Source organism: Hippocampus bargibanti, linkage group LG18, assembly GCF_051943395.1.
Source record: "Hippocampus bargibanti isolate YZ-2025 linkage group LG18, ASM5194339v1, whole genome shotgun sequence".
In the NCBI taxonomy this organism is placed as follows: domain Eukaryota; kingdom Metazoa; phylum Chordata; class Actinopteri; order Syngnathiformes; family Syngnathidae; genus Hippocampus; species Hippocampus bargibanti.
The window spans coordinates 14,079,358-14,094,851 of record NC_142751.1 but is presented as its reverse complement, the minus strand read 5'-3'; the positions used below and the strand labels follow the sequence as shown (position 1 = coordinate 14,094,851).

The 15,494-nt window shown below is 40.7% G+C and overlaps 2 protein-coding genes across 4 annotated transcripts in view; both read right to left on the bottom strand.

Moving 5' to 3' along the window:
• The window catches only part of myo5b (myosin VB), a 28,136-nt gene extending 22,320 nt beyond the window's left edge, over nucleotides 1-5,816 (bottom strand). The window contains exons 1-3 of one of the 2 annotated variants that reach the window (XM_089019769.1): nucleotides 5,727-5,816; nucleotides 534-644; nucleotides 275-446 (exon numbers count right to left, since the gene is read on the bottom strand). In XM_089019769.1, coding sequence (XP_088875895.1) covers nucleotides 275-446; nucleotides 534-644; nucleotides 5,727-5,756 — 313 coding nt within the window. In that variant the 5' untranslated portion in view covers nucleotides 5,757-5,816. Of the gene's footprint in view, nucleotides 1-274; nucleotides 447-533; nucleotides 645-4,684; nucleotides 4,941-5,726 lie in introns of those variants that run through there. The other variant, XM_089019770.1, reaches the window with a different exon arrangement.
• A 364-nt stretch (nucleotides 5,817-6,180) lies between these two features.
• Nucleotides 6,181-15,266, bottom strand: cfap53 (cilia and flagella associated protein 53). Of its 2 annotated transcripts, none has more exons than XM_089021021.1 (8): nucleotides 15,122-15,266; nucleotides 13,594-13,856; nucleotides 12,585-12,758; nucleotides 11,276-11,579; nucleotides 10,983-11,201; nucleotides 9,545-9,761; nucleotides 7,963-8,065; nucleotides 6,181-7,874 (listed from the first exon to the last, which is right to left on the bottom strand). In XM_089021021.1, the coding sequence occupies exons 2-8, from the start codon at nucleotides 13,803-13,805 to the stop codon at nucleotides 7,664-7,666; spliced, it is 1,440 nt and encodes a 479-aa protein (XP_088877147.1). In that variant the 5' UTR covers nucleotides 13,806-13,856; nucleotides 15,122-15,266; the 3' UTR covers nucleotides 6,181-7,663. The 2 variants fall into 2 exon arrangements, with proteins under 2 accessions (XP_088877147.1, XP_088877148.1); XM_089021022.1 differs by having other exon boundaries at nucleotides 13,594-13,853; nucleotides 15,122-15,207.
• Between the last annotated feature and the right edge of the window lie 228 nt (nucleotides 15,267-15,494).

Below are 15,494 nucleotides of genomic sequence, written 5' to 3'. Positions count from 1 at the left end.
AACTGACATCAGAAAATCGGGAGGTGTCGGTTGTCCTTTAAATTAGCATTTACTCTCAATAAATAGCTCGGCGGAGGGCTTCAGACGTTGGGCGTCTGTCATGAATGGCCGCATCCCCTGCCAGCAGTAAAAGACAATCTTCCTATGTTCAAGCCTTTGTTCACAAGCGTCCAACCAAACACAGGAGATTTTGTTCCTGACTCAAAAAGCAGTATAAAGTTTTGAAGAACTTTTGTTTCTGCCTGGAAAACCTCAGTAAGTGGTAAACACTAACCGCAATAGGTATAGATGTGATTGGACTCGAGGAACCGCACTTTGAGGTTGTGCAGCACGGCGGGCTCGTGAAGATAGCTCAGCGCCGTCAGGTCGTTCTCACCCACAAGGATATCGGGGTTTCGTAGAAAGGGCATCGGGTTGCTTGAAGGCCCCACCGGGTATTCTTGCGGCTGGGATGGACGGCGATGGTTACATATGCAGAGTCGGCCATGTTGTGATATGAGAAGATGAGAAGATGTCATGATAAAAGGGCTTACGGTGCCATCCTCCAGGATGAGGTGGAGAACGGAGTCTCCTTGCTTGAAGTCTCGGGTGATCTCCGCCGCCTGCCATACGTTCTCCTCGTCTGGGATCCATACCCGCGTATACTGAGATACACAAACGCGCAGACACACATACATGTTTACAAAGTACCATAAAGAAGTCGAAGATGGCGCCCGATTAGGCAGCACGAAATATGCCAGCACTGTTTTTGATTGGGAGGAATGTTGGAGCCACTTGACTGTCAGCATTGAATAATAATCCATTTGATTTCTAAGCGCCTTTCAAAACTCTCAAGGTCACTTTTCAGTCACAGGATACGTTTTTCTGTGGGTGAGCAGCGGCAGCCACATGCGCCAGCGTTCACTTAACCTGCAAGTAACTCTAATAGATAAAAAGCTAGCTAGCGAGCCAATAGATCGCTATATAGCGAATAGATAGCCAGCTAGATAGCTATATAGTTCATCGATAGCTAGCTAAATAGCCAGTCAGCCAGCTAGATATCAAATAGCTAGCTAGCCAATACATAGCTAATGGATAGCTATATAGCGAATAGATAGCCAGCTAGATAGCTATATAGTTCATCGATAGCTAGCTAGATAGCCAGGCAGCTAGGTAGCAAATAGCTAGCTAGCGCCAGCGTTCATTCAACCCAGAAGTAACTCAAATAGATAGAAAGATAGCTCGCTAATAGATAGCGAATAGATAGCCAGCTAGATAGCTATATAGTTCATCAATAGCTAGCTAGATAGCCAGCCAGCTAGATAGCAAATAGCTAGCTATCGCCAGCGTTCACTCAACCCAGAAGTAACTCAAATAGATAGAAAGATAGCTCGCTAATAGATAGCCAATAGATAGCTAATAGATAAACAGCTTGCTAGGTAGCCGTATAACTAATAGATAGAGAGCTTGCCAGATAGCAAATAGAGCCATTTGAACCTCACCCCACCATGGCGATTTAGTGAAGGTTTTGCTGTTTTATGAAAATAGCTTTTTTTACTCCCATTTCAACCCATCTATTTTCCATCTTTTTCTAATTTATCTATTTTGCTGCTATGAAATGTCAATTTCTCCTCTGCGAGATGAATAAAGACGAATGCAATCCAATCCAACCAACAGAGCTAGCTAATAAATAGAAAGCTAGCTAGCTAGCTAACGAGCTAATAACTCAGATAGAAGCTTAGCTAGATAGCTAATAACTCAAATAGATAGAAAGATAGCTAGCTAATAATGTAACTAGATCGAAAGCTAGCTAGCTAGCTAGCTAATAGCCCATACACGTGTAGAGACACAGAAATAAACACACGGTGACGTGTCAAAATCATACATGTAAACAGACATACTGTACACACGAACGCAACAAGTCACCCACGACATTTGATGACTCATGAGTAATCAGTGCTTACAGAGCAGCAAGACGTGGACGAATAGAATGCGAGCGCTAGGCCCAACGAGAGGTCACGGGGTCAGGGAGTGGGGCCTCTCATCAATTAATCCCCCAACAAAAGCGGCGGAGGTCGATTGGCGGGGGGGGGGGTATTTTCACAACAACAACAACAACAGGAACAAGAAGCTGTTGTGCAGGTTTGTGTGAGACATTCAAATGACCTGCGATGGGGATGAATGGAGGAGGGGCTACAGTTAAGGCACCTGCATCAGCCTATTAAAAATACAGAGGAAGAAAAGAGGCGTGGCCTGATAGGCAAATAGGCTTTTTATCTCGTACGATATGGCATTTAAAATCACTGAGACAGCCAATCAATCATTAATAATCGGCGTTAATAATCATCAATATATTTGAGTTATTAGCTCGCTAGCTAGCTAGCTAGCTTTCTATCTATTTGAGTTATAAGCTAGTTGGATAGCTTTCTATCTATTTGAGTTATTCGCTAGCTAGCTTTCCATCTCTTAGAGTTATTAGCTAGCTAGCTGGATTTCTATCTATTTGAGTTATTCGCTAGTTGGATAGCTTTCTATCTATTTGAGTTATTAGCTAGCTCGATTTCTATCTATTTGATTTATTAGCTAGCTAGCTAGCTGGCTTTCTATATAATTGAGTCATTAGCTAGCTAGCTTTCTATCTGAGTTATTAGCTCGTTAGCTAGCTAGCTTTCTATCTATTTGAGTTATTAGCCAGCCAGGTTTCTATCTATTTGAGTTATTAGCTAACTAGCTAGCTTTCTATCTATTTGAGTTATTAGCTAACTAGCTGGCTTTCTATCTATTTGAGTTATTAGATAGCTACCGAGCTGGCTTTCTATCTATTTGAGTTAGTAGCTAGCTATCTTTCTATCTATTTGAGTTATTAGCTAGCTAACTAGATAGCTTTCTATCTATTTGAGTTATTAGGTCGCTAGCTAGCTAGCTTTCTATCTGAGTTATTAGCTAGTTAGCTTTCTATCCATTTCTGGGTTGAGTGAACGCTGGCGCGTGTGGCTGCCGCTGCTCACCCACTGAAAAACTTGTCCTGTGACTGTAAAGTGTCCTTGACAGTTTTGAAAGGCGCTTATAAATGAAATGCATTATTATTATTATTATTATTATTATCATTATTATTATTATTATTATTATTATTATTTTTTAAAGTGATTTCCTGTTTGACAAGGCCACGCCCCCTACCGTTTCCTCAGAACAGGAAGCTCCACCCACCAAGAGGAGGCTGCGGATCAAGATGTGCAGGTACGACGAGCGCACGCAAGGCAAGATATACACAACGAATACACACTTTAAAAAACTCTTAGTCACACGTGCATGCATGCAGAAACACAACAAACAAATCTTTCCAGCATCTGTTGTGAGGACCCCCAGATTTGGTTTTAATCCTGTCCTGCGCTGCGGGTGGCGGAGGAAGCAGATGGAGTTTGTGTGTGTGAGGACTTAAAGAACAACCGACACCATTTTTTGTTTTCTGACATCAGAAAAACGTTTTATAGATTTTAAAATACCCAAAACACGCAGGCTGATATTTTTTGTCACCAATATGAGCTCGGAAACTGGCGAGATTCAGAAAGTCCCGCCCCCTTGTTCGTGACGTCACTGTTGGTCACACACTGCCTTGCTCCAGAATCAAAACAATGGCTTCAGAGAGTTTAGATTCGGAGAAGAGGCTTTCTTGTTACTCATCCAGTTATGAATATGATTCAAATAGTTCTGAAGAGGAAAACATAAATGTTTGCCATCGATTAAAGAAGTCCTTCCGTATGAATTCGAGCCATCTGGACTCCAATGTGGCGCCCAGAAAATGCACAAGATGGCGCACAAACTCCGTTTGAAATGGGCTGATTTGTCCGCTGGGAATTTGTGTCAACTAGTATCAAATAGTAGTCTTGGTGCAACACACAACGATTCACCATCACGTTATTTATGTGTTTCCCTTCAAATTTTGCGATCAACACAGTGTGACGTCATTCCAGGCATCGTCATCAACTCGAAAACAAGACTTCCTCAATATTCAGCGTGAGTCTTAAAACGTAAAATATAGCGATATGCTGTGGAATCGTTGTAAAATACACCCAATAGAAGTCACTTGAAGTGATTTTACAAATAATGGACGCAACTTGTCCGGGTGGTGTCGGTTGTCCTTTCAGGAGGGAAGTTTGCCACATCGCCAAAATGTCTGCTACTGACAATAAAATGTGCTTGCTCAAGGGGCTTTTCAAATCAGCTACAGTTGTTTCCACTCCAGTCTTGTTGGCTAAGTGCAACATGTCACTTTAAAGGACAACCAATGGGGGACCTGGGAACGGATTATTCTCATTTTAATGGTTTCCTATGGGAAATGAATTTTTGGGATACACACTTCGCCTTACACACTCTGTCTGTGAACCAATTAAGTTCGTAAGCCAAGGTATCACTGTACTACTACTACATTTCTATATAGTCGAGGCAAGCAGCAACTCCTTCGTACACACAACAACCGAACCGAACCGAATCCAACCAACGCGAGTAGTATGGCGTCATCTTTATTCCCCTATTTGCGTCTCCCATATCACGGCAGGTAAGCGACAGGTGCACTCGCGCGTCACCAAGTCCCTCACAAGAGTCAATAAATAAACCGGCGACAGTGTTTCTTCTTGAACCGACAAGCAGGCTGGAAGACTGACTGACTAACTAACTAACTAACTTATTGAGTGCTCGATTGACTCACCGTCGCGTAGAGCTCGTTGACGGACATGTTTCTTTTTTTACTTCCCGAGGACCGCCAAAGTCCACACGCGCGTGCCCGTATAACCCGGAAGCGGCGGGCACCGCTTACAACAGGTGCATCTCGTTAGGTATTTCCGCAAAAGCGGCCGAGATGGAATTATTTTACGAACTATTCTTTTTTTATTTGAAAGAAAAGAATTGATTTGACTTGAATTGAGTGTTAAGACTATTCGGTTGCCGAGTTTTCTTTAAAAGACCACACCGGGTACGGGTAGACTTTGTTGACGTGAACGAGCACCGCTTAAAGAGACAGTACAGGGCACACTCGCCACGCAGGTGCTGCACAGACGTGCGTTGTGATTGGAGGTGTGATGTGACGTCATCATGCGACGGAAGTCACAACGAAGACATTTTTGGAAACAAAAATAAACTTTTCTAAAATTCTATTTTGATGTTTTATATCCTTTTAATAATCTCATTTAGTTTTAATTATTTATGTATTGCTTTTTTTTATTTAAACACCTCCTCAACTAACCTTTAAAGTTTCCATTCTTGATATTAACATTTTACTTTATTTTATTTTAAAATGGAGTCAACGAATTCTTTGTGTATTTAACTTTTAAAAAAAACTCTCAACCCGTCCTTTTAATTTTTATATTATTTTCTAATTATTTTTCAATAGTTACATTTTCCTCAACTGACAAAAACGCTTTTTTTTTTCTTGTTAAAACGTACATAAAATATCCTCACCTAACGTTTAAAATGGTTACTATTTTTTAAGCTAATTTGTTACTGTTGTCCTCTGCAAACGTTTGGTTATTTTATTTTTTATTCTTCACTTTCAAATGTCTGCCTTTTTAATATATTTTTGTTTAAGCAACTCCCAAACGATTTTTAAAAAAATATACTTTTAATCAAAACAAATATTTCTGTTTACTTGTCACCGATTGAGATGTTTTGTAGCTGGAATGCTATGTTGTAATAACAACCGTGTGTTTCAAACCTGCTTTATAGATGAGAAATGAAATAAAATGAGCGCTTACCTTTTTGTAAGGATTATAATGTGAGCCCATATTTCTTCATGTGTGGTCTCGATATTGATGTGACGTGTCTCCCGTTTGGGAAGTGGGAAGCCGACGAAACTCTTCTCTTCCTGAACACTCCCTCAACAGGTATGAGCTTCCAACCGTCCCGCCCAGAACCGCCACACTGATTTTTCGTTTTAAACAAGATGAATCTTAAATGTCACAACAGCGCCATCGCCTGGTTGACAATACAATATTTCAACATGATCATTTGAAAAATGTAATTTTAATGACTTAAAATTCCTATTCGAACAGAATTGATGAGGAACAGGGTAAAATTATCGCAGAGAAAGCACCTCCAAGGGATCATTCCTCAAGATGGTGAAAGAAGAAGGCTACGTTCCTCATCAAGTGTTTAATGCTGATGAAATCGGCCACTCCATTCCATCAAGCCATCAACGACCATCACAAAGGTAAATAAAACAACTTTATTATATAGTACAGTTTATTTCTTTAATTATAATACCATAGCACATTTATTATACATAAAATAAGGTATATTTTGTGTAGTTATAAGGCTTAGAACATTAGAAAGTATAAAATGATGCTTTATGGGAACCTGGGAACAGATTATTCTCATTTTCATGGTTTCCTATGGGAAATTAATTTTTGGGATACACACTTTTCGCCTTACACACTCTGTCTGGGAATCTATTAAGTTCGTAAGGCAAGGTATCACTGTATATTTTATAGAAGACTTGCTTTGTCAACCTAGCTCGGTCATAGATAGCAAATATATTGCCAGATAGGTAGCTAGCTAATAGATAGAAGATGGATAGCAAATAGATAGCTAGCTAGGTAGCTAAACAGATAGCTACTAGAAAGCAAATAGATCGCAAATATATTGCCAGCTAGGTAGCTACCTAATATATAGAAAATGGATAGCAAATAGATAGCTAGCTAGGTAGCTAGCTAATAGATAGCAAATGGATAGCAAATAGATAGCTAGATAGCTAGATAGCAAATAGATAGCAAATTGATAGCAAATAGGTACCCAGTTAAGTAGCTAGCTGATAGCAAATATATTGCCAGCTCGGTAGCTAGCTAATAGATAGAAAATGGATAGCAAATAGATAGCTAGCTAGGTAGCTAGACAGATAGCTAATAGAAAGCAAATAGATAGCAAAAGGATAGCCAGCTAGGTAGCTAGCTAATAGATAGAAAATGGATAGCAAATAGATAGCTAGCTACGTAGCTAGACAGATAGCTAATAGAAAGCAAATAGATAGCAAAAGGATAGCCAGCTAGGTAGTTAGCTAATAGATAGAAAATGGATAGCAAATAGATAGCTAGCTAGGTAGCTAGCTAATAGATAGCAAATGGATAGCAAATAGATAGCTAGCTAGCTAGATAGCAAATATATAGCAAATTGATAGCAAGTAGATACCCAGTTAAGTAGCTAGCTGATAGCAAATATATTGCCGGTAGGTAGCTAGCTAATAGATAGAAAATGGATAGCAAATAGATAGCTAGGTAGCTAGACAGATAGCTAATAGAAAGCAAATAGATAGCAAAAGGATAGCCAGCTAGGTAGCTAGCTAATAGATAGCAAATGGATAGCAAATAGATAGCTAGCTAGGTAGCTAGCTAATAGATAGCAAATGGATAGCAAATAGATATCTAGCTAGCTAGATAGCAAATAGATAGCAAATTGATAGCAAATAGATACCCAGCTAAGTAGCTAGCTGATAGCAAATATATTGCCAGCTAGGTAGCTAGCTAATAGATAGAAAATGGATAGCAAATAGATAGCTAGCTAGACAGATAGCTAATAGAAAGCAAATAGATAGCAAAAGGATAGCCAGCAAGGTAGCTAGCTAATAGATAGCAAATTCGGGTATGGCAGCGACCGTTTGTTTGGCGAGTCTTTTGCCGCAAAAACCGTTTCAGTGACGCTACAGAACTTTAGCTTTCCGAAAGGGGTGCAAAACGCCATCATTGGGCCTGGCCATCACTTGGTCTTTCTTCCTCAACTTCTCCTGATGCATCTCCTCCAAGCGCTCCTGTTCCCTCAGCTCCTCGTCCTCCTTCTCCTTCCTCTCGCGCTGACGTTGCTCCACCTGCGCTCGGAGCTCCGTTTGGTACATGGCGTACGCCTGACGTTGCCTGCGTGGCGCAACCGTCACGTTTTATCCCCCCGTCTCGCAACGGAACGAGACGAGACGAGACGAGACCCCCCCGTGGGCGCACGCACCTGTTTGACACGTCTTCGTCGGCCCGCTTCATGTCACGTAGGGCGGCGTCCAGCTCCACTCGCTCTTTGGCGATGTCCATGCGTCTCTGAAAGTCAAGTTGCTCTACGCGTGCACACACACATATAACATTTGAATTTGGATGTGAATCCGGAGTCCATTTGAAAGCTCGGATGCTCATTAGCTGCCATTCCCGAATTTCTTTGGGTTTTGGTTTATCTTTTGATGAAATCCATTCGATATCTAGCTATCTATTAGCTATCTAGCTAGCTTTTAACCTATTTGAGCTATCTATTGGCTACTACTACTACTACTAATACTACTACTACGAATACGACTACTACTACTAATACTACTACTACTAATACTAATACTGTAATAATTAACTAATACTAACCCGGAATACTGTAATAATTAACATACTAATACTAATAATACTATGACTACCACTACTACCAATACTACTAATACTACTTATACTACTACTACTAATACGACTACTAATACTAATACTAATACTAATACAAATACTAATACTAATACGACTACTAATACAAATACGACTACGAATACAAATACAAATACAGTAAAGTCACGTTATATCGATATTCTCGGGAGTCGTAAAAAATATCAATATAACCAGACTATCGATATATCCGATCCTGCGGCATGTAAATTTTCTCCTTGCGTTCATAGAAATAGTATCGTAATAAGCAGTACTATCGATATAACCAGACTTTACTGTACTAATAATACTAATAATATGACTACCACTACTACTACTAATACTACTACTAATACTACTACTACTAATACTAATAGTAATACTAATAATACTAATATTACTACTACAAATAATATTACGACTACGACTAATATTACTACTACTACTAATACTCCTACTAATAGTACTACTACTACTACTAATACTTGTGTATTTATTTATGTATTTGTTTGTTTATATATATTTATGTATTTATTGATAGGTTTGTTTATTCATTCTAATAATGAAAGAACTTCCGGGTTGAGTGCGCATGTGGCTGCCACTGCTCACCTGCAGAAAAAATATCCTGTGACTAAAGTGTCCTTGAGAGTTTTGAAAGGCGCTTAGAAATGAAATGTATTATTATTATTATTATTATTATTATTACCTAAACGAAGTTTTAACCGGACAATTATAATACTACTACTATTCATACTACTAATACTACTACTAATACTAATACTACTACTACTACGACCACTACTAATACCAATACTACTACTATTATTATTATTATTATTATTATCTATTAGCTTTCTATTTACTACCGATTAGCTAACTGGCCAGCTAGCTAGCTTTCTGGCTCGCTATCTATTAGTTACATAGCTAGTTGTTTAGCTGGCTATCTATTGGCTATCTATTAGCTTGCTATTAGCTATCTATTTGCTACCTATTAGCTAACTGGCCGGCTAGCGATCTGGATGGCTATCTATTAGTTATATAGCTAGTTGTCTAACTGTCTAGCTGGCTATGTATTAGCTAGCTAGCTAGCTTTCTAGCTAGTGAATGAGTTAATCTAAGTGAGGTGTTCCGGCTCTTACGTTTCTGTACATTCTGCAGCTGTCGGGACTCCATGACGTCGTCCATCAGTCGCTTCCTGGCCTCCTGTTGCAGGATGTTCTGTCTTTCCCGTTTGTCCCACATCTCTTGCATTTTATCCGCCATCATTTGCTCGATCTGCTCCTCGTCCGTCTTGCGTTTCATCATCTGCTCGGCTAAATACTGACGGAAGCGGATGTCCTCGTCTCTCATGTTCGCCTGCCGCGGTGACACAAAATCCATATTATAATAATAATCATGTATTGATTTATATAGCGCTTTAACAACAGCTGAAACTGTAACAAAGCGCTAACAAATGCTAATCTGATTAGCTTCAGGGAGGACTGTTCAGTGGAGTAGAATCTACAGGTAAAATCCGACTTACAACCATGCTCGACTTACGACCACCCTTACTTACGACCATGACCTCCCGACCCTTTAACTCTCGTCTAGGGAGTTTGCAAGTCATTTAGCCTCCGAGTCTCTATTCAACATTTTGAATGGATTTCGACTTACGACCATTTCGACTTATGGCCGTTTGGTCGGAACGGAACTCGGTCGTATGTCGGATGTGACCTGTATATCAACAATTTTATAATAATAATAATGCATTTGATTTCTAAGCGCCGTTCAAAACTCTCAAGGACACTTTACAGTCACTGGATTTTTTTGTGCGGGTGAGCAGCGGCAGCCATTCGCGCTAGTGTTCACTTCATACGAAAGAAAGTTAAAATGGCTGAAGGAAACTTACCAGCACATCTTTAGTTGGCTGACGAAGCGCTTCGGAGAAGGAGCAAAAACAAAAGCCACCCACTCGTAGAAGGGGAAAAAACATTGCCAGAGGTCTGACCAGCACTTTTAATTCAAAAATGACATTTATTATTATTATTATTATTATCGATAAATATGGACCACAAACAAAAAAAAAAGAATTGTGGGAAATTCGTCTTGAGAGTGCGACTGGAAGGCGAAATGAGGTGTAATATATTTGCTACCTATTAGCTAGCTACCTAGCTGGCTATATATTTGCTATCTATTAGCTATCTGGCTAACTAGCTAGCTATTTATCTGGCTATTTATTAGCTTTACGGCTGTCGAGCTAGTTAGCTAGCTGTATATCTATTAGCTATATGTTAGCTAGCTGGCTATCTATATGAGTTACTTCCGGGTTGAGTGAACGCTGGCGTGAGTGGCTGCCACTTCTCACCTGCAAAAAAAACCATCCTGTGACTGTAAAGTGACCTTGAGTTTTGAAAGGCGCTTAATCTATTAGCTAGCTAGCTTTCTATCTATTAGCTAGCTAGCTTTCTATCTATTTGAGTTACTTCCGGGTGTAGCTTCCGCTTCTCACCCGCAGAAAAGTGACCTTGAGAGTTTTGAAAGGCGCTTCGAAATGAAATGTATTATTATTATTATTATGATTATTATTATTATTGTTACCCGCTTATCGGCCGTCTCCTGCTGAGCTTGCGTCTCGTCCTTCTTTGATTGGCGCACGATCTTGAGGCCCATCTGAAGCTCCTCCTCCTGCTCCTTGGCCATACGCTCCTTCTTCAGACGCAAACTGTCATCCAGCATCCGGCGGCGGGCCGTCTGGTTGTCCCGTTCGAGGCGCCGCTGCCGCTGAACTTGCTTCCGCAGAGCCTGCATTTGTTCCTCCTGGACAAACACGCCGAAAGTGATGATTATTATGACGTCATAGGTCACGGTGATGACATCACATGGCCGCCGACCTGCAACCGCGCTTCCTCCTGCCTGGCGAGGCGTTCGCTTTGCCGCTGGCGCTCGGCCGCGGCCATTTGTTCGCATAGAAAGTCCATCTGCATCCGGCCGGAGTGGCGAGCGTCGGCCGCTTCGCGCCGTTCGCGCTCCTCTTTGGCGTGAGCGTCCGCTTTCCACATCTGGTGGAACATGTCGTCCTCGCGTTGGCGTTGGCGGGCGCAATCCAGTTGGCTGCGGAGCTGCGCCGCTCGTTCCTCGGAAATTTGCAAAACTCGCCGTTTGGTCTGGGCCTCGCGGAGTTCTTGGCATTGCTCCCTGAAAGCAAAACGGTTTGTGTTACAATCAAGCTAACAGGTGGAAAAAACATACAGTGGATACTTGTCATTCATAGTGATGCGGTCGTGTTATTTTCGCATACAAACTTAATTGGTTCCCAGACAGAGTGTGTAAGGCAAAAAGTGTGTATCCCAAAAATTAATTTCCCATAGGAAACCATTAAAATGAGAATAATCCGTTCCCAGGTCCCCATAAAACATCATTTTCTAATTTTCTAAGCCTTAAAACGACACAAAATAGACATTATTTTATGTAGAATAAATGTTCTATGGTATTATAATTAAAGAAATAAACTGTACGGTATTATAAAGTGGTTTTATTGACCTTTGTGATGGTCGTTGATGGCTTGAAGTGGCCGGTTTCATCAGAATTAAACACTTGATGAGGAACGTAGCCTTCTTCTTTCACCATCTTGAGGAATCATCTCTTGTAGGTGCTTCCTCTGCTATAATTTTACCTAGTTCCTCATCAATTGTGTTCTGTTTAGCTGGGTTGATCGCTTTTTGCATCAAGTGTACAGATGGCTTGTGCGGGTTATTTGTGGAGCCTGATTGATGGGATATTTTAACCTTGCGGTCTACACTTTGGCTTTGAACTATCAAAGTTGAAACGAGTCCAAATGTCACTGTTTTTCTATCCATTTTGTCACTCTGTGTCGTCTGCCTGTCTCTTTTCATGTTTAAACCACCTCCCCTCCCTGCTGCGTTCTTGACGAATCACGTGGCTTTAACCGACGACTTGAGGCGGGGAATAGACGACCAAAAGAAGCCAGCGGCCATTTTCTTTAGGAGAACGGGCTCGTTCGCGAACGACTAATCACTCATTGTGGCGCTCCGTGTGTATCCCAAAAAATAGTTCGTATGCCAAGGTAAATTTTTTCATAAATTTAACGTATGTAAACCGAAAAGTTCATCATGCCAGATGATATAAAACCGCAAATGGTCGACCCCCCGAGGAACGCCTTTGGATTTCAATGTTGCCCACCTGAACTGCTGGTCCAACTTTTGTGCAACCAATTGTTTCCGATGTGCCTCCCTGGCGTCCATCAGACTTTGAGCTCGCTCGCGCATCTGCGTTTGCCTCTCCAACGGCGTCACCCGGTCCAGGCGAGCCGCCAGTACGAGCTGCCGTTCCTCCTCATCCAGAAGCTCTCGGAGCCTGTCAACCCAATTCAACAAACACTGTGGGTCGCTGTTTCTTGGTCAGAACCTCAAGTGTCTCCACCAAACTTACTAAGTCGGAAAGAAGACGGCAAAAATGAACACATGTATCTATTTGCTATCTAGCTGCCTGGCTAGCTATCTAATAGCTATATAGCTATCTGGCTACCTATCTGATAGCTATATAGCTATCGATCTAGCTGTCTAATAGCTATATAGCTATCTAGCTGGCTGTCTATAGGCTAGCTAGCTATCTTTCTTTCTATTTGAGTTACTTCCGGGTTGAGTGAACGCTGGTGCGTGTGGCTGCCGCTGCTCACCTGCAGAAAAACTTATCCTGTGACTGTAAAGTGACCTTGAGAGTTTTGAAAGGCGCTTAGAAATGAAATTTATTATTATTATTATTTATTATTATTATTATTATTATCTAATAGCTATATAGATGGCTGTCTATTGGCTAGCTAGCTAGCTTTCTTTCTATTTGAGTTACTTTTGAGTTACTTCGGGTTGAGTGAACCTGGCTAGCTATCTGTTGGCTATCTATTAGCTATCTACTAGCTGGGTGGCTGGCTTTCTATCTATTTAGCTATCTATTGGCTATATAGCTATCTGGGTGGCTGGTTATCTAGGTAGCTATCTGTTGGTTATCTATTAGCTATCTACTGGCTGGCTAGCTAGCGCACTATCTATTTACTTCCGGGTTGAGTGAACGCTGGTGCGTGTGGCTGCCGCTGCTCACCCACAGAAAATATTATCCTGTGACTGTAAAGTGACTTTGAGAGTTTTGAAAGGCGCTTAGAAATGAAATGGATTATTATTATTATTATTATCACCTTTGTTGCCGTTGGTGGACGGAAAAGCGATGCTGCATCATGACATCATCCACGTCTCTTCGGATGCTGTGGCCCACATAGCGAGCGTCGCTGGACTGTAGCCAGCAGTTGTTGATGCGACAGGCCTCGTCCTCACGCGCGTTCTCGGTCGCACGCTCACGTAGCTTGTCCTGCTCCTGCCGAAGCAACATGGCACGGCGTGCGGGAAGCATGCTTGCGCACGTGTTGGATTCTTCTTGGTCGTATGCCGATGGTATTGGCTACTAGAAAAGAAAAAAAAAAGTTAACCTTGGATAATAGTTGCCCTTATAAATGATTATAATTCTAGATAATAGATAGCTAGCTAGCTGGATAGATAGCTCATAGATATCCAGCCAGCTAGGTAGATAGCTAATAGATAGCCAGCTAACTAGCTAGCTAATAGATATCGAACAGATAGCTAGCTAGCTGGATAGATAGCCAGCCAGATATCTAATAGATAGCTAATAGATAGCCAGCTAGCTAATGTAAGCCAAACCTGCAGAAAAAAATATTACAACAAAATAAAGTAGTACGCCGTACATTATTTGAAACTTAATTTTTCCTGTATAATGTCGTTAATAATAATAATAATAATAATAATAATAACAATAATAATGGTAATGATAATGATAATACATTTCATTTATAAGCGCCTTTCAAAACTCTCAAGGTCACTTTACAGTCACAGGATAAGTTTTTCTGTGGGTGAGCAGCGACAGCCACACGCGCCAGCGTTCACTCAAACCGGAATAACTCAAATGGATAAAAAGCTATCTAGCTAATAAATAGCCAGCTAACTAGCTAGCTAATATATATCGAATAGATAGCTAGCTAGCTGGATAGATAGCCAATAGATAGCCAGCCAGATATCTAATAGATAGCTAATAGTAGTAGCTAAAAGTAGTACGCCGTACATTATTTGAAATCATAAAAAAAAAACTTATAAAATACGGGTAAAACGTACACGTTAACAGATATGCGTTTCAGGAGAGTTGAAGGTAATTCCGCATTTGCTTCTCTCGCTTTACAATATATTCAGCCATTCGGCAATTAAGGTACGTTACTTCCCTCTAGTGGCACAACACAAAATTGCACTCCCCACTAGCATTTTAAGTGCCCCTATTTGTACAACTAAACACGACACTGATACATACACACAATGAGTGTAATAAAGATATGAAAACGCATTTTAACAGAAAAAAAAACACATTTTTTTAATACGAGACTCAAATGTCTTGTTTCACAATAACTAACTAAATAAATGACTAAATCCTCGAGTGTGATGTTCCCTCCAAAAAGCGTCGAAAAATGTTTCGACTATTTTGGTCTGACTTTAACATTCGTTCATGAATGTCGAGCTCGCAACCTGTTTCTTTCCTTTCGTATCACGTCATACGTCGACACTTTTTCGGTTCTTGTCCTGTCCGTTTATCCTCTATATATATTTTTTAATGTCCACGAGCATTTTTTTAATTAGTTGACGAAAAGAAAAAGGAGAGAAACTGACCTGGTTGGAGTTCAGGTGTTTTTTGACGACTACTTTCAGCTACCCGGCCGGTCGCGTCGCCGTGGTGACGAGCAAACAGAGCAGTGACGTCACCATGAGCCCAAAGACACTCGTAAAGCGTCACGTCAAGATCACGTGACAAAAGCGCGGGAATTCCTAGAAGTCACACACATCTTTTTTTCATGTCAATTTGTTTTAGCGATTGTTAATTTATTTAAAGTTATATCACGGTTTATTATAGTTTTGATATAAGAATTTAACAAATACTTAATAGAAAAGTAACATTTATGCTACCTGTAATTAAAGTAGCGCTGTTCGTCGCACCATAAAATGCAGTATCTGATATACAGTATTCCCCCGTTTATCGCGGTAA

Excerpts from the sequence above, each read along its gene's own strand:
- cfap53 (XM_089021021.1), bottom strand. The coding sequence starts at position 13,805 with ATGCTTCCCGCACGCCGTGCCATGTTGCTTCGGCAGGAGCAGGACAAG. Across the intron at positions 11,202-11,275 it reads AGGAGGAAGCGCGGTTGCAG|GAGGAACAAATGCAGGCTCT; the intron begins GTCGGCGGCCAT and ends GTGTTTGTCCAG. Across the intron at positions 7,875-7,962 it reads GACGAAGACGTGTCAAACAG|GCAACGTCAGGCGTACGCCA; the intron begins GTGCGTGCGCCC and ends TGCGCCACGCAG.